Below are 26,313 nucleotides of genomic sequence, written 5' to 3'. Positions count from 1 at the left end.
ACGTCTGCATTCACTAACCCCCAACATCTTCAATCCTGATCACGCAGTAGACTTCCTCTCTGCTGGGATGAAACACACCTTTCTGCCCAGCACTGCAGATCGCTGAGAACCTGACCGGCTAATGCTGTAATATTCAGAGTTAGGCTTTAAGTCGAGGGCTCTATATGGGAACCATATGTTTACAACTCAATGGGCCCTATCTTACACCCTGTGCAGGGCTGTGTCACCATGCTCATTGCTATCTTACATGCCTGTTTTCACTCCTCCCGCCTGCAGCGTTTCAACAGCAGCGCTGCTTGTGAACATATCTATGCCGGTGGGCGCGGTGGTCTCGAAATGAGGTGTTCAGGTCAGTTGGACTAAAATAGGGCACTGCATCCTGTATTGTGGGGTGGATGCCGATTCTCGGTGTGAATCACAACATTGATGTCATGCCTGATGGACTGTCAGCCAACGAGAGCCATGCAGAACTGAACAGCAGGCCTGTGTTGTCGGTCAGGACTCGAGGTGTAGTTTGGGGACTGGACAGAAACATGGGGGAAGACGACGTTATGTGGGCGTCTCTCACCTTTTCAACATCGGTTAGGATTTGAAAAAACTTTGTAACTGAGATCTTCTGTAACGACAAGATTCAGAATCTGAAAGGCAGGAAAGCGCCAAAATAGCAGAAAACAGGATCCAGAATCAAGAGCAAAGCTAGAATCACAGTCCAGTCCATGACTCAGGAGACTGTGAAGAGCCAGTCCCATGTGGAAGAGTCCAGGAGCTGACAATAGGTTTCTTCTTCAGATTTCTCAGACTTTAGAGATCTGTGGTCAGTGCCACTGCTCTGCTGGGAATGGGCTGCCACTAAAATATCTGTTCAACAGTGGTCCAAATGTAGTTACGTCCCATTGAGGAATGGTCCATGCAAACCCATGTCTTGACATTAGCCAAGGAGTTTAGCTACAGGTAAGAATATTAGGACATAATAAACGTGAATTGTTTTTTTTACTAATGCTGTTTGTGTTGCTGTGTGACCACCTTTAGTGACCCCTCTACAGAAAGAGCACTGCTGATGAACACTCTGGCTGAAGGAACCAGACGCCAGGATTATTACTCAACACAACATCTCTCGCTGGACGTAGTCTTAGCAAAACATAAAACTAGTCTGAAGAACAGGTACGAGAGCTTATGTGAGGGAGTCAAAACACAAGAGAATAAAACCCTCCTGAACAGGATTTACACTCAGCTCTACATCATCGAGGGAGAGAGGGAAGGGGTGAATGAACAACACGAGGTTCTACAGATGGAGAAGACCCTCAGAGAGCACAAACATGATACTCCGATTAACTGCACAGATGTCTTTAAACATCAGAAATGTCTTGAAATAGAAATGACAGAAGACAACACTAGACCTGGGACTGATGAAGACAGAAATGATGAAGAACCAGAAGTGAAACCACTCAGAACAGTGCTGACTAAAGGCATTGCTGGAATTGGAAAAACTGTCTCTGTGCAGAAGTTCATTCTGGACTGGGCTGAAGGAAAAGCCAATCAGGATGTAGAGCTGATGTTTGTTCTTCCGTTCCGGGAGCTGAACCTGATTAAGGACCATCAGTACAGTCTTCATCAACTTCTGTGTGATTTCCATCCTGAGCTCAAAGATCTGGACCCAGAGATCTATGATGTGTGTAAAGCTGTGATCATATTTGATGGTCTGGATGAAAGCAGAATTCCACTGAAGTTTAAGGAGTGTGATCAAGTGTCTGATGTAACCATGACATCATCAGTGGGTGTGTTGATGACCAACCTCATCAGAGGAGAGCTGCTTCCCTCCGCCCTCATCTGGATCACCTGCCGACCAGCAGCAGCCAATCAGATCCCTCCTACATACATTGACCGTTTAACAGAAATCCAGGGATTCAATGACCCACAGAAGGAGGAGTACTTCAGGAAGAGGATCAGTGACCAAGACCAAGCCCAGAAGATCATCTCCCACATTAAGAAAGCAAGGAGCCTCCACATCATGTGCCACATTCCCATCTTCTGCTGGATCTCAGCCACTGTGCTTCAGCAAATCATCAAACATCACCACACAGAGATCCCTAAAACTCTCACTCAAATGTACTCCCACTTCCTGCTCACTCAGATCAACATGAAATGTGAGAAATATGAGAAGAAGAAGATGAGAAACCCAAAGAAAATGCTGGAATCCAACAGAACCATGCTCCTGAAACTGGCTAAACTGGCCTTCAAACAGCTGATGGAGGGCAATGTGATGTTCTATGAAGAGGACCTGAGAGAGAGCGGCATTGACGTCACTGAGGCCTCGGTGTACTCTGGGATCTTCACTGAGATCTTCAGGGAGGACTGTGTGCTTGACAGGAGGAAGGTCTACTGCTTTGTTCATCTGAGCTTTCAGGAGTTCCTGGCTGCTGTTTATGTGTTTCACTGCTACAAGAACAAGAAGAAGACGCCGCTCCAGGTGTTTCTGCCACAGTACCGAGAATGGGCGAAGAAAGCTCCACTGGACAAGCTTCTGAAAGGAGCAGTGGAGATAGCTGTACAGAGTCAGAATGGACACCTGGATCTTTTCCTCCGTTTCCTGCTGGGCATCTCGCTGCAGTCCAACCAGAGCCTCCTACAGGGTCTACTGAGACAGATGCACTGCAGCTCAGAGAAAACCATTCACTACATCAAGGAGTTAATCAAAGGAGACAGTACGCAGAATCACATCTCCACTGAGAGATCCATCAACCTGTTCCTCTGTCTCATTGAAATGAATGACCAGTCTCTCTCCAGAGAAGTTCAGCAGTATCTGACCTCAGACAAACGCTCAGGACAGAGTCTCTCTCCTGGACAATGTTCAGCACTGGCCTGCATGCTTCTGATCTCAGAGGATGTTCTGGATGAACTGGACATGACAAAATACAACACAACATCAGAGGGCTACAGGAGGCTGATCCCGGCTGTGACTGTCTGCAGGAGAGCTATGTGAGTATTTTCTACATTATTGAATTTATGGGAGCTTTAAAATGGAACTCTTCATTAGCTGAAATGAACATCATCAGATTAGGATCAGGGTTAGGATTAGGATTAGGATCAGGGTTAGGGTTAGGATTAGGATCATGGTTAGGGTTAGGTTGTGGGTTGGGGTTGAGGTTAGGGTTAGGATCAGGGTTAGGGTTAGGTTGTGGGTTGGGGTTAGGATTAGGATCAGGGTTAGGGTTAGGGTTAGGATTAGGATCAGGGTTAGGCTGTGGGTTGAGGTTAGGATTAGGATCAGGGTTAGGCTGTGGGTTGGAGTTAAGGTTAGGATTAGGATCAGAGTTAGGGTTAGGGTTAGGTTATGGGTTGAGGTTAATGTTAGGATTAGGATCAGGTTTAGGGTTAGGATTAGGATCAGGTTTAGGGTTAGGGTTAGGGTTAGGATATTAAGTCTACTTGATGTATCAGATGAACAGTAAACCTACTGAATGTCAGTAAATCATCAGCAGATCATCTTCGGGATCTTTACCTCCGTCGATCCAGATGCTTCACTGCTGCTGCTGCACTGATCTGCTGTTTGGATCCAAATAAAGTCTTTCCCAGTTCAGGGTATTAAGTTTAAAGGTGTGAAAGGAAACCTTGTAATTCTTCTGAAACTTTTTTTCCAGTTTTTGTATGAAATGTATTTGTTTATTTTTGCAGACTAACTGGCTGTAACCTCACCAGGGAGTCCTGTGAGGTTCTCTGCTCAGCTCTACAATCAGCGAACTGCTCCCTCAGAGAGCTGGACCTCAGTAACAATGACCTGCAGGACTCAGGAGTGGAGCTGCTCTCTGCTGGACTGAAGAGTTCACACTGTAAACTGGAGACACTCAGGTGAGAGTTCTGTAAATACAGTAATGTCCAGCATATAATTCACAGCAACCTGAATATCAAGATGTTAAAGACCATAGTAATGAGTCCTTCAACGGATTATTATATCATACTCATTAAATGTGTTCCCTTTGTAGACTGGTTCTCTGTAATCTTGGGGAAAAGTCCTGTGAACATCTGGGATCTGCTCTACAATCAGCAAACTCCTCCCTGAAAGAGCTGGACCTCCGTAACAATGACCTGCAGGACTCAGGAGTGGTGCTGCTCTCGGCTGGACTGGTCAGTTCTCGCTGTAGACTGGAGACACTCAGGTGAGCTGTCTGTGATTTCAGTGCTGTCTGGTAAAAGTCTAGCTGTACATCATACTCTAAACATCACAGTAACCTAGCAAACAATAAGATAAACCATACCCCTCTTCAGACTGGTTCTCTGTAAGCTTGGGAGAAGAGCCTGTGAGGCTCTCTGCTCAGCTCTACAGTCAGTGAACTCCTCCCTGAGAGAGCTGGACCTCAGTAACAATGACCTGCAGGACTCAGGAGTGGAGCTGCTCTCTGCTGGACTGAAGAGTTCTCACTGTAGACTGGAGACACTCAGGTGAGCTGTCTGTGAATCCAGTGCTTTTTGGAAAGACGTTTGTATGATTTAACCACCAGAAATATGTCCTTCACTGGGCTGTGTTTTCTTTTTAGACTAGCTCTTTGTAAACTTGGGGGTCAAGCCTGTGAACATCTGGGATCAGCTCTCCAATCAGAACCTTCCTCCCTGAAATATCTGGACCTCAGTAACAATGACCTGCAGGACTCAGGAATTGAGCAGCTTTCTGTTGGACTGAGAGGTTTCTACTGTAAACTGCAGACACTCAGGTGAATTCTCTCTGCATTTAATCCTGATCAGAACAAAGATAAAGCTAAGATGACATTACAGCCATGTGTTCAGACCTTTTTCATGATCTCTATTTTTCTATTTTACCTCTCACTGTCCCAGTAAACCTTACACTTATGGTCTAAAAGCTGCTCTGTATTAGATTCTCAGTCAGAAGTCCTTTCTTCATCGCTGATGTATTATAAGACATTCCTTCTCTCTGCAGGCTGGTTTTCTGTAATCTTGGGGGTGAAGCCTGTGAAAATCTGGGGTCTGTGCTGCAGTCAGAAAACTCCTCCCTGAAAGAGCTGGACCTCAGTTATAATGATCTACAGGATTCGAGAATGGAGTTCATCTCTGCTGCACTGAGGAGTTCGTACTGTACGCTGGAGACACTCAGGTGAGCTTCCTGTAAAACATTCATAATGGGAAAACTGGTAAAGGTGGTGTTACCATATGTTTGTACTATGTGCTGTATTTCCTGTAAGATCCCAGGAGAGAGCTACGCTACATCTGCACAGTAATCAGTCCTGCCTGTCCTTTAGATCAGTGCACACACACACACACACACACACTGGAGACTTCAACCCTTTATAAGATCATGAGCCAGTTCACTGGTCAGATTGGTTAGATTTGCTGTTCTGTCTCTTTCAGTAAACATGTGAGACACTGTGTTTGTGCTGAATCAGATCACATGAGACTGATGTACTATATGAAAGTGTGCTGTCCTCCACAGTAAAGACGTGCTGCAGTAAATGTTTACAGTGGTAAAACAACAAGATATGTGGTCTAATGTTCCCCGGTCCCCTCAGACACAGTGTTTGACTGACTGGTGTGTACGCTCTGTTTTAGACTGGCTCTCTGTAATCTGGGGGAAAAGGCTTGTGAAAATCTGGGATCAGCTCTCCATCTGGGAAAGTCGGCACTGAAAGAATTGGACCTCAGTAACAATGACCTGCAGGACTCAGGCGTGGTCTGGCTGTCGGCTGGACTGAAGAGTTCTCACTGTAAACTGGAGACACTCAGGTGAGCTGTCTGTGGATTCATTCCTGTATCTCTCACTAACCGCCTGATTCAACATGACACACTGCCAATCTTTCAGTGAATGCTGATGTACAGGGTGTTGTAATGTTTTCTTTGCAGATTAGCTTTCTGTAAATTTAGCTCTTGTGAATATCTGGGATCAGCTCTAAAATCAGGCAAGTCCAGTCTGAGACAGCTGGACCTCAGTAACAATGACCTGCAGGACTCAGGAGTGGAGCTGCTCTCTGCTGGACTGAAGAGTTCTCACTGTAGACTGGAGACACTCAGGTGAGCTGTCTGTGAACTTCAAATAATAAAATGAATATAAATGAAATTTGATAATAAATAATAAAATGAAATTAGATTTGAAGCTGGTTGGTCTCAGGAGACGGATGTGCAGGACTCTGGTTAATACATATTTCACATCATCTGGTGCTTCCTCCTTTCTGCAGATTGTCTGGGTGTATGGTAACAGAGGAAGGCTGTTCTTCTCTGGAATCAGCTCTGAAATCAAACCCCTCTCATCTGAGGGAACTGGATCTGACCTATAATCACCCAGGAGTGTCCGGAGTGAAGCTGCTGTCTGATCTACAGGAGGATCCACACTGCAAACTCAGGACCGTATTGTGAGTGACTCTATGTGCAGAGAGAGAGAGAAAGAGAGAGTGAGAGAGCCTGACAATTACTGACACTTACAGCATATGGGCAGTGGTGGCTCAGCGGTTAGAGCGCCGGGTTATTGATAACAGGGTTGTGGGTCCGATTCCCGGGCTCGGCAAGCTGCCACTGTTGGGCCCTTGAGCAAGGCCCTTTACCCTCTCTGCTCCCCGGGCGCTGGAGTTGGCTGCCCACCGCTCTGGGTGTGTGTGTGCTCACTGCCCGTAACACATGTGTGTGTGTGTTCACTACCAGATGGGTTGAATGCGGGTCAAATACGTGCACCTTTACCTTTTATTTGTTTTGGGTCCAGCATCCAAAAAGGCCAAATAGGAAATGTACCAGGCCCATGTAGTCTCAGGTCTCCAGGTTTCGTGAACCCGCCCCCCCAAATCGAATGCTTCTAAAGCCAGCACAGTAGACCTGAGGATGAAAAAGGATTAGAAATAAAGTTTCCTCCTCAACTGAGTGACACACCTGACCCACCACAAACAGGTGCATCTCGCAGCCCATGTAAAGCCCAGCCATGGTTCTTATTAAAGGGTTGGTCCAGCCAGAAAGCCCTTACTTAAGACCTATACATATACAATACACATCGGAATGAACCTACAGTTCTCTGGTTCCTCAGTGCAGCATGTTAGTACATGGCCTGCATTCAGGACTCCACAAAAGCTCAGAGATGTGAAAGTTCACTCCCAGGAACGTAAAAAAGCCCAACACAGAGCCGTTAATGCTGGGATATGCAAACGGCCTCTCCTGAAAGCCACAGTGTTTGGTCTACAGTGAGATAGACTGTGTCTGCAGCAGTCTGCTAGCCTATCCACCTAAACCCTGTATGCTGTCCTGTCATTGTTCATGTGGCCCCCTGAGCTGTTCTTGGCAGTATAGAGTTGAATCAATTAACAGTAGTTAATTGATTAGACCAGAATGCAAACTGGAAGGAGTGCAGTGAGCTGGGAGGGTTGGTTTCCATGTGACTGATGAAAGAGCCGGGGGAGCTCTTTAAAGCATGTAGAAACAACAAAAATAAGATATGTAAGATGTCTTTGAGGACCTCTGGTCTACTTTTGGTCCAGTTGATCAGCACATTACACAGTACACAACACAGTACACTGTCCGGTACAGCAGCTTTGCAGATTCACACTGTGGTCCTCCTAACGTTGCACACAATGACTCCCTCAAACTCCCTTAACTGATGACCAGGTTCTCGGCCTTTCTTGAACTTGAGAGTAGGATGGACTGCAATGTATGGACTCTCCAAGCCTCAAGTTCTGATTAGGAAAGGTACATTGCAGTCTTTTAGAGCCTTTGGGGCCCAACAGGCCATTTGATATAAGGAGGGTTGGGTTTAATAGGCAGTATAGGGTCGTGACGTGTGTGAATGATGAGAGCTCTTCTCCATGCATGACAAAATAACAGAAACGATATTCATTGATCTTCAGCCTGTGTGTTTTGTATCAGTTGTGTGAGAGAAACCTGATGTTTGTATACCTGCATGTCTCTTCTGCAGGGTGAGGTTTGGAGGGAAGGACAGGATCAAACCGGATCTAAAGAAATGTAGGTAGCAAGCACACATGCTTCTGACGATTCTGCGTTATTAAATACTCATAGAGGTGGTGGTGTTCCTGCATGTGCAGATGGCTGTAAGATCACTCTGGACCCGAACACCGCACACAAGCGCCTCACTCTGTCCGAGGGGAACAGCAAGGCTCAGTGGGTGAAAACCAAGCAGCCGTACCTTCGTCACCCGGACAGATTTAGGAACTTCCAGCAGGTTCTGAGCGCGGAGGCTCTAACTGCACGCTGCTACTGGGAGACCGAGTGCAGGGGGAGGGCGGTCATTGTGGCCGTGTCCTACAGAGGGATCGGTAGGAGTGGAGGTTCTGACAGTGGGTTTGGCTACAATGATCATTCCTGGAGTCTGCTCTGCTACAGTAACAGTTACTCTGTCTGGCACAACAACCAGGAAACCAGGATACCCAGCACCCTCTCTCACTCCAGCAGAGTAGGAGCGTATCTGGACTGGGAGGCTGGCACTCTGTCCTTCTACAGCATCTCCTCTGACACACACACACTGACCCACTTACACACATTCAGCTCCAGCTTCAGCGAGCCGCTGTACGCTGGGTTTTGGGTGGACTATAACTCCTCAGTGCGAGTGTGTGAGATAGAATAGCCTCTGCTCAGGGTCCTTGTTTATCTCTGCTTGCTAAAACGTGTGGTCTGATCTGTGTGATTCATTTTAGGGAGGAGAAACGGTTACAGGAGAGGTTCCCAGCATTATGTGCTAGGCCCCTAATAACAATAATAACAATAATAACAATAAATAAGATGTTGATAAAAGTTAAGAGGTTCATAATAAATAAAACCAGATTAGATAAACACTAGAATACCTCACTCTCTTCATCATGCTCTGTGACGGATGGGTTTAGTTCACAGTGTGTGTTCTGTGTGTGTTTTCTGTATAAATACAGAATCTTCAGATCCTTATCCTAAATCCCAAAACAACATATCCAGTTTAACAGGGGACTAAAACATCACTGGGGATGATGAGGTGGGGTGGTGATCATCATCATTCTGACCTCACTAGCTAATGCTCTTGTTGCTGAATGCAATCAAATCCTCACAGCAATGCTCCTTCAGAATCTAGTAGAAAGTCTTCTTCTCTGGACAGTAGAGACAGTTACTCCAACAGAAGCAGGATCAGCTCTTTAATACCCTTGATTTCAGAAGAAACACTAAATGATCAGGTGTCCCAATACTTTTGTCCATATAATGTAGATTGAAGGGGTTGTCGTGTGTGTGTGTGTGTGTGTGTGTGTGTGTGTGTGTGTGTTCTTGTTATTGAACTGTCTGGACTGTGAGGGTTTGAACCACTAGAGGGAAGCAGAGCATTAAACACAAGCTTCTTCAGTTGGGAGGATCTTTATAAACCACAGCCTTCAGAAGCAGTGTAAAGAAACTGAACCTGTAAATTACATTCAGTTCCCTGATCTACAGCTGACCCTCACAACCTCACCACAACACAGGTAGTGAGACGAGTGGACAAAGACCATCTCACCATCTCACCATCTCACCATTTCACCATCTCACCATCTCACCATCTCACCATTTCACCATCTCACCATCTCACCATTTCACCATTTCACCATCTCACCATCTCACCATCTCACCATCTCACCATTTCACCATCTCACCATCTCACCATCTCACCATTTCACCATCTCACCATCTCACCATCTCACCATCTCACCATCTCACCATTTCACCATCTCACCATTTCACCATCTCACCATTTCACCATTTCACCATCTCACCATCTCACCATCTCACCATAGTCTAGATTGCCCCATATTGCCCTATTCACTGTATCCACTCTGCCCGTCATTCACTACTCACCATCTCTAGACAGCTCCTCCCACCCCTCCTCCTCCACCTACTAATTCAGAACCTGCCAGAACTGGAGAACATGTTCTAGAAGATTCTAGAGCCTTTATAGAACCCTGGCTCGACAGGGTATGTGATGTGCATGGGTGATGTGGTCAGATGGTGATGGGACAGTCCTGTACAGAGACCTACTCATTAAATTTATTCATGTAATTAGTCAGATTTAATACTAAAGAACCTGTGTTGCTGCTCATTTGCATAAAGTTTTGAGGGTTATTTGATGTGCTTGTTGTCAGAACAGACCCTCCTCACCATAAAGACCAGTAAACACTGCACATGAGTCACCCTGAAAGAGTCTCCACCCAGTTACACCCACCTTTTACACTGAAGTGGAGCAGATGTTTCTATGATCAACATCAGACTGTCTAACATCTGTTATTAACCATTAATTAATTTATTAACACTTAACACTTATTTAACACTTAATAACACTTTCTATCAATATTACAAATCAGATAATAATAAACTGGGGGTGTTCCTGCTGGGCAGGCTGGTTGAACTGGTTGGCCAGTTTAGCTATTCCATCAACCTCTAGTGAGCCTTAATTATCTTAACAACCACCTAGCAGCACCTTAGCAACCACCTACGTTACTCTTAGCAACTGCGTAATAATATGTTAATACAAATCTACAGTTATTAATATTTAAACAACAATACAACAACAAAACCTTTAAATATTTTATAAACAACTTATAACCACTTTATAAACACTTTATAAATATTTTATAACCACTTTAAAAACACTTTATAAAGTTCACAATGCAGTCATTAAATTCCCTTTTTACTTCTATCTTCTCTCTAAACCTCGTTCCAGATTATTATGCAAATTGGATTGAAGTTTAATTAAGATTCATTTCTCTGTTTTTCAGTGAAACTCATGAAAGGTTTTGTGTCTCAGGGCTCTTTGGGTCACTGAAAGCAGTCTCAGACACCTGTGATCATTAAACTACTTAAGAGGGACGATCCACAGGATCAACCAGGCCACAGGTCTCTCTGCTGGAAAGCCTCTAGCAGTGCAGTGTCCTGGACAAAGTGATCGTGGTAGTGAGAGGAGACGGCTGTGAGGCTGATTCCGAGCGCAGACGGGTTCATGCAGATGAAGGCGTAATGAGGACGTTTCAGCCAGAAATCAGCTGCTAAAAGTCTTTTCAAAGCAGCAACCAGGGGTTTGAAGCTGCTGGTGCGTCTGGAGTCCCGGAAAACCTCCAGGTGTAGGATCCTCCAGAGGCTTGCCTAAACCTTCTATTCTGCAGAAACGGTGGCAGTGGGGCCAGACATACATGTTTACTGATGAGTGCCGTGCAAGCCTGGATGGCTCAGATGGATGGAGTAGTGGATGGAGTAATGGATGAAATAGTGGATGGAGTAGTGGACTGAGTAGTGGATGGAGTAATGGATGAAATAGTGGATGGAGTAGTGGACTGAGTAGTGGATGGAGTAGTGGATGGAGTAGTGGACTGAGTAGTGGATGGAGTAGTGGACTGAGTAGTGGACTGAGTAGTGGATGGGGTAGTGGACTGAGTAGTGGATGGAGTAGTGGACTGAGTAGTGGACTGAGTAGTGGATGGAGTAGTGGACTGAGTAGTGGATGGGGTAGTGGACTGAGTAGTGGATGGGGTAGTGGACTGAGTAGTGGATGGAGTAGTGGATGGAGTAGTGGACTGAGTAGTGGATGGAGTAGTGGACTGAGTAGTGGATGGAGTAGTGGACTGAGTAGTGGACTGAGTAGTGGATGGAGTAGTGGACTGAGTAGTGGATGGGGTAGTGGACTGAGTAGTGGATGGGGTAGTGGACTGAGTAGTGGATGGAGTAGTGGATGGAGTAGTGGACTGAGTAGTGGATGGAGTAGTGGACTGAGTAGTGGATGGAGTAGTGGATGGAGTAGTGAATGGAGTAGTGGACTGAGTAGTGGATGGAGTAGTGGATGGGGTAGTGGACTGAGTAGTGGATGGAGTAGTGGACTGAGTAGTGGATGGGGTAGTGGACTGAGTAGTGGATGGAGTAGTGGATGGGGTAGTGGACTGAGTAGTGGATGGAGTAGTGGACTGAGTAGTGGATGGAGTAGTGGACTGAGTAGTGAATGGAGTAGTGGATGGAGTAGTGGACTGAGTAGTGGATGGAGTAGTGGACTGAGTAGTGGATGGAGTAGTGGACTGAGTAGTGGATGGAGTAGTGGATGGAGTAGTGGATGGAGTAGTGGATGGGGTAGTGGACTGAGTAGTGGACTGAGTAGTGGATGGAGTAGTGGACTGAGTAGTGGATGGAGTAGTGGATGGGGTAGTGGACTGAGTAGTGGATGGAGTAGTGGACTGAGTAGTGGATGGAGTAGTGGACTGAGTAGTGGATGGGGTAGTGGACTGAGTAGTGGATGGAGTAGTGGACTGAGTACTGGATGGAGTAGTGGACTGAGTAGTGGATGGAGTAGTGGATGGGGTAGTGGACTGAGTAGTGGACTGAGTAGTGGATGGAGTAGTGGACTGAGTAGTGGATGGAGTAGTGAATGGAGTAGTGGATGGAGTAGTGGACTGAGTAGTGGATGGAGTAGTGGATGGAGTAGTGGACTGAGTAGTGGATGGAGTAGTGGACTGAGTAGTGGATGGAGTAGTGAATGGAGTAGTGGATGGAGTAGTGGACTGAGTAGTGGATGGAGTAGTGGACTGAGTAGTGGATGGAGTAGTGGATGGAGTAGTGGACTGAGTAGTGGACTGAGTAGTGGATGGAGTAGTGAATGGAGTAGTGGACTGAGTAGTGGATGGAGTAGTGGATGGAGTAGTGGACTGAGTAGTGGATGGAGTAGTGGACTGAGTAGTGGATGGAGTAGTGGATGGAGTAGTGGACTGAGTAGTGGATGGAGTAGTGGACTGAGTAGTGGATGGAGTAGTGGATGGAGTAGTGGACTGAGTAGTGGATGGAGTAGTGGATGGAGTAGTGGATGGAGTAGTGGACTGAGTAGTGGACTGAGTAGTGGATGGAGTAGTGGACTGAGTAGTGGACTGAGTAGTGGATGGAGTAGTGGATGGGGTAGTGGACTGAGTAGTGGATGGAGTAGTGGATGGGGTAGTGGACTGAGTAGTGGACTGAGTAGTGGATGGAGTAGTGGACGGAGTAGTGGACGGAGTAGTGAACGGAGTAGTGGATGGAGTAGTGAATGGTGTAGTGGATGGAGTAGTGGATGGAGTAGTGAATGGAGTAGTGGACGGAGTAGTGGACGGAGTAGTGAATGGTGTAGTGGATGGAGTAGTGGATGGAGTAGTGAATGGAGTAGTGGACGGAGTAGTGGACGGAGTAGTGGATGGAGTAGTGGACGGAGTAGTGAATGGAGTAGTGGATGGAGTAGTGGACTGAGTAGTGGATGGAGTAGTGGATGGAGTAGTGAATGGAGTAGTGGACGGAGTAGTGGATGGAGTAGTGGATGGGGTAGTGGACTGAGTAGTGGACTGAGTAGTGGATGGAGTAGTGGACGGAGTAGTGGACGGAGTAGTGAACGGAGTAGTGGATGGAGTAGTGAATGGTGTAGTGGATGGAGTAGTGGATGGAGTAGTGAATGGAGTAGTGGACGGAGTAGTGGACGGAGTAGTGAATGGTGTAGTGGATGGAGTAGTGGATGGAGTAGTGAATGGAGTAGTGGACGGAGTAGTGGACGGAGTAGTGGATGGAGTAGTGGACGGAGTAGTGAATGGAGTAGTGGATGGAGTAGTGGACTGAGTAGTGGATGGAGTAGTGGATGGAGTAGTGGATGGAGTAGTGGACGGAGTAGTGGATGGCCATCATGGCCCAACAAGGCTGCGATGTAAAACAAAGGTGGACGGTGACAGAACCATTTTAGGAGATATGAGGTTCTGTATCCGGATGTAGATCAGATCATTTACTGCTGGGTCATGGAGTAAGTGATGACATCATCTAAGATTTTATCTGTGTTAGTCACTGCGCTGAGTGTGTTTGTGCGTGTGTGTGTGTGTGTGTGTGTGTGTGTGTGTGTGTGTGTGTGCGTGTGTGTGTGCGTGTGTGTGTATATGATTAAATGATACATTAAAGGCAGAATGACTCTGCAAACTTTGATCTGGGAGTGTGTGATAATCAATACACAGTTCATACAGTTCATACTGATAACACTCAGCTCAGAGACTGAATCAGTCGGTAAATGAATCAGTCTGTAGATGAATCAGGTCTGTAGTTGAATCAGTCTGTAGATGAATCAGTCTGTAAATGAATCAGTCTGAAACTGAATCAGTCGGTAAATGAATCAGTCGGTAAATGAATCAGTCGGTAAATGAATTAGCATGTGATTGAATCAGGCTGGACTAAGCCAATGTGATACCTGCGATGTCCTGTCTGAAGTTTGTTATGTAATTGGTATTGTATTCTATGTAGCTGCTGCACTATGAGGTGGTTGCTATGTGGTTGCCATGGTATTCCAGGTGGTTGGTAGAGTGTTGAGGCTATCTAACTGCTGTACCATATCTGATAGTTGATGAGTTGTTGCTGCATTTTTCAAAGTGGTTGCTATGGTAACTGAAGTGGTTGCTAGGCATTTGCTGTGGTAAAACACATGCTTGCACATGTAGTTGTGAGAACACTTACTGCACTGTTCTACTGTGTGGCGCAGTGCAGAATCACCTGATCGGTCATGTGACTTTATGCTATTGGCAATTATTTAGGCAGTGTGTTTCCATGGTGATTCATCACCATTTCCTATTTATACCATGTTTGGTGACGGTGTTGGATACAGACTGTTGGGACACAACAGTAAAGTAAACATACCAGTCATTACATCAGTCTGCACTGCTGACCGGCTCCGCCCTACAGAGGACAGTCATTAACATATTCATCTGAAGAATGCACTCACGCCCTCTCTCACCTCACCCCTCACCTACACAGTCCGATGACCTCTGTGTTCACAGCCACACCTCATCCTATTCATCAATATCTGTTAATCAGGATAAGAAAAGCATTGATCATTGATCAATAGCTAATTTAAGTAATTCAATAATTGTTTTGTTTCATTGATCTTCTTCTTCTTACTATTATTATTATAATTAACTGTTCAAATGCATATCTTTATAATTAAATGAAATAATTAAAACATATATATTATGAACCTGACAGCAGTATAATTTATTATTAGATATATAATAAATTTAATATTTTACTCAAACACTGTATATTAACATATACTGTAGTGTATACTGTGGTGTATAATAGCAGGTAATTATATTTGATTATATTAAATGAATATTATTTTTCTTTATATTAATATTATTATCTTAACAAATATGAATTATATGATATTAATATTGATAAAATCAAAAGAACACTTCTTTTTATTTGATCTCAACTGTAAAGAATATAACACATTTATTTATAATCAAGTAAAATTACATTTACATTTTTAAATGAAACATATATTACATATATGATTATAATACTAATAAAAAATACTACTATGACTAAAAACAATATATTTTTTTATAACTAACATATATATTATATTAATTTAAGGACATCAGTATAATGTATGTTAAAAAATATATGTAATAGGTATATAGGTAAAATATCTATTTTTAACACAATTAAAAATATTTGTATTTCTTTGACAGTGGTGTATAATAAAAGATAATGCTATGACATTATATAGTTGCATAATTTATAATTGTACTGTAGACAAAATAGGTATTCATAAATAAGTGTATTGTGTCATATTAAAAAACTACATTGAAGTATATTATAACAATAATAATAATGCATCTTTCTATTTTAATGCAATTGTGTATTATGTGTGATAATAACACGTTACTTATAACTGAAATCAATTATCAATCAATGAAAGTAATATTACTAAATTAGAATAATAAACATTAGTCACAATAATATTACTGATATCATTACTAAGAATATGTAAAAAGAATATTGCTACTATTAATACTAACATTACTAATGTTAATAATAATAATAATAATAATAATAATAATAATAATAATAATAATAATAATAAGAAGAAGAAGAATCAGAAAGAAAAAGATCGTGTCCTTATTAAATGTATATATGATATGATATGAGTACATTATGTAATTTAAATTCAGTATTTTTGTTTGTAAATATTATAATTATATAGTATATATTTGTGCAGGTATTTAATTAGTGGTGTTTGTGTTTTATGAATGTAGTATATGTAATATTCACTATTATTATTATTATTATTATTATTTATTGTTTCTGACGGAGACACTGGCTACGTCATCCGTGTCGTCAGCGTCGCCACCCTCTTATAAAGGCCCCTGGGGGGCGGCGCGCGCCCTGCAGTCAGTCCGAGGAGCGAGCAGCAGCAGGATGGACCGAACCGCCGCCGCCATCAGCTTCCTGTGTGACGGAGCGAACCCAGGGCTGTTTAAGAAGGACAAGGAGGGTCAGCTGGACTGTACGGACCGGCCCGACCTGGCTGTCCTGGAGGGTCTGCAGGTTCCGCCCGGCTCCGCGAAAGCCTCCCTGGGCGGAGGGTCTCTGCCCGAGTCCCCGCAGTCCCCCTCCGACGACTTCCTGCTGGACTTTAGCCCGGGCTGCCGCGGGGCGCTGGAGGAGGACACCCGCCGCCTGATCGGGGACTTTTACCGCGCTTACACGGGCCAGAAGCTCCAGTACCAGCACCCGGCTCTGCAGACGATGAGCAGGGTCGTGGAGGGGGTGATTCACAAACACCGCATCGCCTACAACGGTGAGAACCCGCGGATACAGGGAGCAGCCCTGCCGCCCTCAGCTCCACCTGACCCGGGCTGGAGCTGCGTCAGGCCCCGGGGCGCAGCTGCTGGCTGGGTGCTCCAGTGTAGGGGCTTAATAGACCCTGTGTTATTAATAGACCCTGTGTGTTATTAATGCTGTGTTTTTAGGGTTATTATCAGAGTTCAGCTCTAACAATATTGGGGTAAAGGCAGCTTACATTATATAACAGTATACATTACATACTCATATTAGATATATATATATATAATGAGAGATAGTTATTATTGCATTTAAGAATATACAGTGTTATTGAGCAATCACTAAATAAAACTAGGTTATAGAACAGTTATTACTTTATAGTTATTGGACACTTGTGTGTGTTCTGGGTTATGCGGTAGTATATAATGTTAGGTTATATATGTATGTATTCTAGTATGATGCTGTGTTATATATGCAGGTGTTCTGATAATAGCTTATAGCTACATTGAGTTGTTTCCTATATAACATTACAATAATCAGCATTACCCATCATTCTCCTGGTCTCTCACACTATATGCTGTGTGTATTATATAGTAAAGTATACTCTGAGACCTTAGATCACGGTACACTTACTCTAACTGAGGGCGTTATTGTCCTCCGTATTCAGACTCACTGATGCCGAGCTGGGACGGGGGTGTTTACACAGAGCGGGGCTGGCCACAGTGCCGTGTGGTTTATCACCATGAGAGAGAGAGTGTGTGTGTTCCTGGAACTGAGGCCCAGTTCCGCTGAAGCAGCTTATCAGAATAACACACTCAACACACACACACACACACACACACACTTCACTGGAAGTGCACTAGCAAACTGCCGCAGCCACAAAAATGCTGATACACACACACACACACACACACATATGCAGGGCTGTATTTCAGCTAAAACCTAACACACACACACACACACACACAGTGTTAATGTGCTGCACACTGGTGTGTAAATGTGTTTAGTGCAAGAAGCAAATATGTAAATCAGTTATGCATAAGTCATATTTATTATCTGTACTATTGCAATAGAGTGGGAGGGGAGAGCCTGTGGTTTGAACTTTGAGGTCTGGACAAACCTTTCCACTCAAACCCAGAGCAGGAGGACCTTCCCCTGCGGGGGCATTCCTGCGGAACTGAGAGTGAAAGGGTTTGAGGTGCAGGTCAGAGTTTCCTGAATAAACAGGCTAATCAGAGCCGAACGCTGGACTAATGCTCCGACCTTAACAGCGGCTCCGTATTTGCAGCTGACTGTGAACGGCTGACTGATGGAAAAGACTTTTGCATTCGACCTCGGCGCCGATATTTGCTCTTCTGATTTGCATTGAGCCACAAACAAACATGCAGCTCCGAGCAGCAGGAGGTGAAGCACGCCAGAGAATTCAGTCTAAGCAGATTAAACATGAAATGTGTGTGTTTTAGATCAGATTCTGTGATATTCATGTTTGCTGGCTTCTGACAGACTATAATACACTACAGGAGGCATAGGGGGCGCTCTATAATGACTGCAGTAGGGCTGGTTTTGAGGGGTATTGATGGTTTTCTGGTTCATGTTTCTTCAGGAATGGTCAAGCGGCTGAATTTGGAAAAGCAGAACGAGAACATGGAGTTTATTAGCAACGTGTCTGCGACCCTGTTCAGCGACGGAACCACCAACTGGGGCCGGATCGCCAGCCTGGTGGCCTTCGGAGCGGTAGTGTGTGAACGGCTGATGGAGGCGGGCAGAGAGCAGTGTGTGGACACCGTGGCTGGACACATCTCCACTTACCTCAGCACACACCAAGACCAGTGGCTCGTCAACAACAAAGCCTGGGTGAGTCTGGATTCTGGCATCTGGATTTGTCTGGTTTAGACTCAGACCTCCTCTAAATGGTGTTGTTTAGGCCCCGCCCACCTTCAGGTAACCTGTAAGGTTGATGTTTTGGAGAGATGAGGTTTCGGATCTGTAATGCGATAGCAGTGTTAACCTCCATTAATCCTGACACACCTGATTAACGAGGCTGTTAACGAGGACCCACACTGCCCTGCTGTATGAATGACCTGCCGCTCGCCGCCCATTGATCCGCGGGTCTCAGTAACTGTAGACGCGCTGAGCGCTGTTTTTCCTCTCTTTAATTATGCAGTCAGGTGTGTGTGTGATCGCACACATCTGAGAGTGGTGTGGTCAGGTGATCCACCTTCTCAGTGACCACTCCTCAGTCTGCACGGTTCTGTACTTTCCCTCCTTTAGTCGTTAACCAATGAACTCTCTCATTTACCAGCCAAGTCAGGGGTTCTGGAGTGAGACTGGAAACCCAGTACTGTACTAAAACCTTAACAGGTTCTTTACTAAAGGTAGAAGTTCTGGTAGAACCCAGCCCATGCTTGCGTGGTTAAAGGTTCTTTGCACTTGTGGAAAATCTTCTGTATGGTTCTATTCAACACCAAACAGGGTTCTACCATCAGAGTCTTCTTTCAGTGCTGTACAGTTAGGGTAGCGCTATACTGCTTAGACTGTACACTATACATGCTGCAGGTACAGGTATTCACAGCGCCCCCTTGTGGAGTGTGTTGGTTGGTTCTAAAGCGCAGTGTGTTTGTGTTTTCAGGACGGCTTTGTGGAGTTCTTCCGCGAAGACGACTCTGAGTCTCGCGTCCGCAACGCCCTCATGGCCATCGCGGGATTTGCAGGACTGGGGGCAGGGCTAGCACTACTGATGCGCTGATGTGGGTGGGGCTGAGGACAGTGCCTGGAAACTGTGACTATGGTCACACTCACGCCGTATCGATCATAAAGACATCGGTACGAAGACCCCGCGCCTCTGCCAACTACTGGCCGTCCACTATTACGGGCCAATCAGTGCGCTGTTTGTGCTAGCCTCGTTTCAGTGGAGAGGCTAAGTGAAGAGCAGAGGATCCAAAGAAGAGCCAGAGAGAAGGTGGAGAAGAAGCTCTTCGTGCTATGCTATGTGTCCGGTCTGGTGACCTCACGAGCGAACTGTACGTTGTTTATTATGAAGATGTTTGAGACTTTATTTTTATAAGAAACAGACAAATAAATTATTCTCAACCTGAAAAACGTGTGTGTGTGTGTGTGTGTGTGTGTGTGTGTGTGTGTGTGTGTGTGTGTGTGTGTGTCACTCCAAGAGAGGTTATTAAAGTGATGGTTTGGTGAAAAATCTAGTAAATGATTGTATGATCATACGGGTCTACCGGCAGTGGCAGAGACCCCAGCCTACAGGACAGTCTCCTCAGAACTGTGGCTGAAAGACAACACAGACAGTCAGGGACAGGAACCTGTAGCCCACCGATTACCAACAGAGCTACAAGGCAACTAGCGCTGGAGCTGTGTTGGTAATGTAGCCAACAAGTCATGAACTAGCGCCAGAGCTACGAGGCTAATGCAGCTAACAAGTAATGGAAACGTGCACCCCACCAATTAGCACAGGAGCTACGAAGCTAATGTAGCTAATAAGTAATAGGAGCTTATGCTGCACCCAGAAGGTTGTCACTGATACATGCATGGCTCCCCTGGTCAAAGAAGAACATCCTAGCAACCTCACAATAAACCATAGCAACCCTCTAGCCTCCCGGTCATGGAATCACCCTTAAAGCTGAGGGTTCTGCAGCGTCTGCGTGTGTTCTCAGGTCACGGCTCGTAAGGTACTTTCCATGTTCCAACGTTCCCTGAAATCACCTGTACAATTTATAAGCGTGTGTGTAGTGAACTCCCTGCCAGGTGAGCCAAGAACCGAAGGTGTGTGTGTGTGTGTGTGTCCTGCCATGCACAGGGTGTGTTTTATCTGTTTAACACACACCTATCAGAAATGCCCTCAGCTCTCAGTTGGCATGTCCAAAGATTGGTGTGTGTGTGTGTGTTCAACAGGAGAGGCTGTAACAGGTGTGTGAGGTCCAGTAGAACCAAGTAGAACCGTAAAACACACAGCAGAGATCTGCACACCTTGTCAAACCCGGTCCTCAGATCATCCAACCCAACTGCTGGGGGCTTTATACCCCTCTAGCCCACGCCTGGCATTAGGCAGCATGGTGCTGATAGTTCAATAGGGTCTTATTCTATTGGCAGTTCTTCTCCACACGGACTAGACAAGCTGTGTGTGTGCATTTGCACATCTGTGCCAGCAATGGGTGTCCACAAACATTTGGACAGATATTGTAGTGAAGGATGTAGCTGTGCTGCTGGGTGTGTTTGTGTAGGGTATAAACTCTGTTTTAGGACTCAGTGGAACTATCACACCAGCCTCCACCTCCTCCACCCTGGCTCTGTGCTCTGACATGTCTGAGGGAGCGTAGATGACGGGATGGTGACGGGTGGAAAGTTTTCATAATGTTTTATTAGTAAAGGAGTTATTTACTTGGCGCTTAGCAACGCAACCACACTAACCATGAGGGGAACTATGACTCGACCACTCTAACCATCCTATTGCCCAGTCAGAGCAGGCTGTTGCTGCCTGTAAGCAGTGCAGGAGTCTGTACGATGAAACAGACGAACGCACACTAGCCTTTCAGTCAGCGTGAAAAATCATCTGCTGAGCGTGAATAGAGTAAATAAGCTCTCCAGACAGTTTCAGGTGCTAGTAACTTCAGGCTCCTGCAGATGGCGCTGCACGGGGATGATGGGGCTGTGAATACCTGTGGGGTGTGTGATGGGGTTTATAGATTGAGGAGAGGTGGTGCAGTGCTCGTTGGATGTGTGCAAAATGGGTCCTAAAGATCACGGTGTGAAGGAAGCAGCTGAATCTGCAGGTGTGTGGAAGCTTACGGTCATACAGGTCTACCAGCAGTGGCAGAGACCCCAGCCTACAGGCCAGTCTCCTCAGAACTGAGGCTGAAAGACGACGCAGACAGTCAGGGACAGGAACCGGGACCGCAGCTCCCTGTGGAGAGATTTCAGAGGCTGGTGGTGACGGACCTGTGCTGACGGCCATGTTTAGACTGTTCCCTGTCCCGGACTCATTAGTGGTCTGGGAGCTTGGCTGTTCAGACAGTCCAGATCTACCTGCTGGTTCTTCAGTTAATAGAGTGAAGAGGTTCAGATTCTTTACTGGCAGTTCTACAGGAATCGTTTGCGGGGGTCCAGCAGTAAACCCCCTCGTTAAGAAACTTGTTTACTCATTTATGTACCTCATGCCCCCCCTCCCCCCCTTCCTGCCTGCAGTGTTTTTTTCACTGTGGGTAATTACTGGTCTGTAAATGTGATGCACCTTCTTTCACTTTCCATATTAGACCAGAAGGACACGCCCCCTCCAACCCTCTACACTGTCCCTCTCTATCTTTCAGCAGCTGAAACCGGCCGTTTACACCAGCATCAAGTCACAGTTTCTGCTGATTTATACTGGTTTTAACTGGTCTATTCTGGCTCATGCTGATTTATATTGGTTTTAATTGGTCTATTCTGGCTCATGCTGATTTATACTGGTTTTAACTGGTCTATTCTGGATCATGCTGATTTATATTGGTTTTAACTGGTCTATTCTGGATCATGCTGATTTATATTGGTTTTAACTGGTCTATTCTGGCTCATGCTGATTTATACTGGTTTTAACTGGTTTATTCTGGCTCATGCTGATTTATACTGGTCTTAACTGGTCTAAAACCTGGTTGTACTGGTTTTAGCTATTATATGTACTCTTGTGTGTTTCTGGCAGCAAAAACATAAAAATAATAATATAAAAAAATGACAAACTATTATTTCAAAAAAGTCTTTTGTTTTGAGAAAATAAAAGTACTGGGGGAAAAACTCTGAAACTCAGATCAGCTCTAACTCTGACTCGAGACTGAAACTGGTGTGGGTTCTGCAGTGTTGCTGTTGCGTGCATGTATCGCTGCAGGAGATGCATGTATAAAACAACTAGGTCACCTAATGCACTCAGACTCAAAGAGCCAGAATACAAACACATAATTAAACACAACATAAATCAAAATACAAACAACATAAAACAATAGATCACCTGTTCCGGAAAGATAAATCCCCCTTAAAATAAAGTACATACACTATACGGACAAAAGTATTGGGACACCTGCTCATTTACTGTTTCATCTGAAATCAGGGGTATTAAAGAGCTGATCCTGCTTCTGTTGGAGTAACTGTCTCTACTGTCCAGAGAAGAAGACTTTCTACTAGACTTTGCAGTGAGGATTTGGTTGCATTGAATTGCATTGAGGCTTTATACCCCTAATGCCCACGCCTATAGCATAGACATAACATTTTCCATATGGGGAGTGTTTCCATGTGGCCAGTTTGAACAAACATGTTTTCTTTGGGAGCTATGTTTGCTGCACAGTGCCCTGCGTGCTGAACTGTGAAATATACATGCTGCTGAATTCTGCCCTGTGATACTGAGTTCCACACTGACCACTCTGGTCAACACTGGTGTCAGTACTATTCCAACTTGCTGCTATTGTATGTCTGTATCAGGGGGCTGCTGTAAGGGGTCCTACTAGTCACCTCGTTCATCTCTCAGACCTGCATGCTCCTTGTTCTACTTCTAAAACAGGGTCTCAGTGTGTGTGTGTGTGTGTGTGTGTGTGTGGGAGGGAGTTTCACAGAATTGACCTCACTGTCCAGGAATTTCCTCTGAAATACCAGAAAGTTACCATGACAACATTTGTCTCATAACACTTTGTCTCTCTGTCTCTGTATCTGTGTCTCTCTGTCTCTCTCTCTGTCTCTCTCTCTGTGTCTCTCTGTCTCTCTCTCTGTCTCTGTATCTGTGTCTCTCTGTCTCTCTCTCTGTCTCTGTATCTGTGTCTCTCTGTCTCTCTCTCTCTCTCTCTGTCTCTGTGTCTCTCTGTCTATATATATATATATATACATATATATACTAACACCTCTCTCCCCCATCTCCCATTTACCATTCAGCATCCGCTCTTCTTACTTCGTACTACTTGGTATGCTCGCTTTGTGCGTCATATTTCCGCAAGCACCCCTCCCCCCACACCACACACACACACACTCACACACCACACACACACCACACACACACACACACACACACACTCACACACCACACACACACACACACACACACACACACACACACACACACACACACATACATATACCACATCCACACCAGGCACACACAGAAGGCTGCAGTTTTTTGCACAACATCTCAGTGTTTTTTCTGCTGTGGCAGTACAGCTGTCCATCGCTCAGACTGGACCGCTCCACTGCTCGAACACACCTGAGACAGGTACTGATGACATCACCCACAGGTGTGATCTTCAACACACTCAGATCTGAAAGTTTTACTGGGGTGTTTTCAGTGTGTTTGAATAAGCAGAGACAGAAGCACTTCAGACTCTTAGACAGAACACAGGTACTAGACTCTTAAACAGAACACAGGTACTAGACTCTTAAACAGAACACAGGTACTAGACTCTTACACAGAACACACGTACTAGACTCTTAAACAGAACACAGGTACTAGACTCTTAAACAGAACACACATACTAGACTCTTAAACAGAACACAGGTACTAGACTCTTAAACAGAACACAGGTACTAGACTCTTAAACAGAACACACGTACTAAACTTTTAAACAGAACACAGGTACTAGACTCTTAAACAGAACACAGGTACTAGACTCTTAAACAGAACACAGGTACTAGACTCTTACACAGAACACACGTACTAGACTCTTAAACAGAACACAGGTATTAGACTCTTAAACAGAACACACGTACTAGACTTTTAAACAGAACACACGTACTAGACTTTTAAACAGAACACAGGTACTAGACTCTTAAACAGAACACAGGTACTAGACTCTTAAACAGAACACACGTACTAGACTCTTAAACAGAACACAGGTACTAGACTCTTAAACAGAACACAGGTATTAGACTCTTAAACAGAACACACGTACTAGACTCTTAAACAGAACACAGGTATTAGACTCTTAAACAGAACACAGGTACTAGACTCTTAAACAGAACACACGTACTAGACTCTTAAACAGAACACATGTATTAGACTCTTAAACAGAACACACGTACTAGACTTTTAAACAGAACACACGTACTAGACTCTTAAACAGAACACAGGTACTAGACTCTTAAACAGAACACACATACTAGACTCTTAAACAGAACACAGGTACTAGACTCTTAAACAGAACACAGGTACTAGACTCTTAAACAGAACACACGTACTAGACTCTTAAACAGAACACAGGTATTAGACTCTTAAACAGAACACACGTACTAGACTTTTAAACAGAACACACGTACTAGACTTTTAAACAGAACACACGTACTAGACTCTTAAACAGAACACAGGTACTAGACTCTAAACAGAACACAGGTACTAGACTCTTAAACAGAACACACGTACTAGACTCTTAAACAGAACACAGGTATTAGACTCTTAAACAGAACACAGGTACTAGACTCTTAAACAGAACACAGGTATTAGACTCTTAAACAGAACACACGTACTAGACTCTTAAACAGAACACAGGTATTAGACTCTTAAACAAAACACAGGTACTAGACTCTTAAACAGAACACACGTACTAGACTCTTAAACAGAACACATGTATTAGACTCTTAAACAGAACACACGTACTAGACTTTTAAACAGAACACACGTACTAGACTCTTAAACAGAACACAGGTATTAGACTCTTAAACAGAACACACGTACTAGACTTTTAAACAGAACACACGTACTAGACTCTTAAACAGAACACAGGTACTAGACTCTTAAACAGAACACAGGTATTAGACTCTTAAACAGAACACAGGTACTAGACTCTTAAACAGAACACAGGTATTAGACTCTTAAACAGAACACACGTACTAGACTCTTAAACAGAACACAGGTATTAGACTCTTAAACAGAACACAGGTACTAGACTCTTACACAGAACACACGTACTAGACTCTTAAACAGAACACAGGTATTAGACTCTTAAACAGAACACACGTACTAGACTTTTAAACAGAACACACGTACTAGACTCTTAAACAGAACACAGGTATTAGACTCTTAAACAGAACACAGGTACTAGACTTTTAAACAGAACACAGGTACTAGACTCTTAAACAGAACACAGGTACTAGACTCTTAAACAGAACACACGTACTAGACTCTTAAACAGAACACAGGTATTAGACTCTTAAACAGAACACAGGTACTAGACTCTTAAACAGAACACAGGTATTAGACTCTTAAACAGAACACACGTACTAGACTCTTAAACAGAACACAGGTATTAGACTCTTAAACAGAACACACGTACTAGACTCTTAAACAGAACACAGGTATTAGACTCTTAAACAGAACACAGGTACTAGACTCTTAAACAGAACACACGTACTAGACTCTTAAACAGAACACATGTATTAGACTCTTAAACAGAACACACGTACTAGACTTTTAAACAGAACACACGTACTAGACTCTTAAACAGAACACAGGTATTAGACTCTTAAACAGAACACACGTACTAGACTCTTAAACAGAACACACGTACTAGACTCTTACACAGAACACACGTACTAGACTCTTAAACAGAACACACGTACTAGACTTTTAAACAGAACACAGGTACTAGACTCTTAAACAGAACACAGGTATTAGACTCTTAAACAGAACACACGTACTAGACTTTTAAACAGAACACACGTACTAGACTCTTAAACAGAACACAGGTACTAGACTCTTAAACAGAACGCAGGTATTAGACTCTTAAACAGAACACAGGTACTAGACTCTTAAACAGAACACAGGTACTAGACTCT

The 26,313-nt window shown here is 44.4% G+C and overlaps 3 protein-coding genes across 3 annotated transcripts; 2 read left to right on the top strand and 1 right to left on the bottom strand.

The window, feature by feature from the left end:
• The first annotated feature begins 962 nt into the window (after positions 1 to 962).
• LOC140549601 (uncharacterized) lies at positions 963 to 8,773 on the top strand. The gene is made up of 11 exons (XM_072673345.1): positions 963 to 2,976; positions 3,673 to 3,846; positions 3,981 to 4,154; positions 4,264 to 4,437; positions 4,533 to 4,706; positions 4,931 to 5,104; positions 5,557 to 5,730; positions 5,848 to 6,015; positions 6,180 to 6,353; positions 7,895 to 7,941; positions 8,022 to 8,773. The coding sequence occupies exons 1-11, from the start codon at positions 1,058 to 1,060 to the stop codon at positions 8,558 to 8,560; spliced, it is 3,891 nt and encodes a 1,296-aa protein (XP_072529446.1). The 5' UTR covers positions 963 to 1,057; the 3' UTR covers positions 8,561 to 8,773.
• A 2,030-nt stretch (positions 8,774 to 10,803) lies between these two features.
• Positions 10,804 to 14,599, bottom strand: LOC140549751 (uncharacterized). Its single transcript, XM_072673497.1, has 3 exons — positions 14,593 to 14,599; positions 11,986 to 13,532; positions 10,804 to 11,034 (listed from the first exon to the last, which is right to left on the bottom strand). Exons 1-3 carry the CDS (start codon positions 14,597 to 14,599, stop codon positions 10,804 to 10,806), a joined length of 1,785 nt encoding a protein of 594 aa, XP_072529598.1.
• A 1,540-nt stretch (positions 14,600 to 16,139) lies between these two features.
• mcl1a (MCL1 apoptosis regulator, BCL2 family member a) lies at positions 16,140 to 19,623 on the top strand. Its single transcript, XM_072673362.1, has 3 exons — positions 16,140 to 16,540; positions 18,128 to 18,378; positions 19,154 to 19,623. The coding sequence occupies exons 1-3, from the start codon at positions 16,159 to 16,161 to the stop codon at positions 19,268 to 19,270; spliced, it is 750 nt and encodes a 249-aa protein (XP_072529463.1). The 5' UTR covers positions 16,140 to 16,158; the 3' UTR covers positions 19,271 to 19,623.
• Positions 19,624 to 26,313: the final 6,690 nt, after the last annotated feature.

The sequence above is a fragment of the Salminus brasiliensis genome, chromosome 2, assembly GCF_030463535.1.
Source record: "Salminus brasiliensis chromosome 2, fSalBra1.hap2, whole genome shotgun sequence".
Taxonomy (NCBI): Eukaryota; Metazoa; Chordata; class Actinopteri; order Characiformes; family Bryconidae; genus Salminus; species Salminus brasiliensis.
This window is presented reverse-complemented; position numbering and strand designations above follow the sequence as displayed.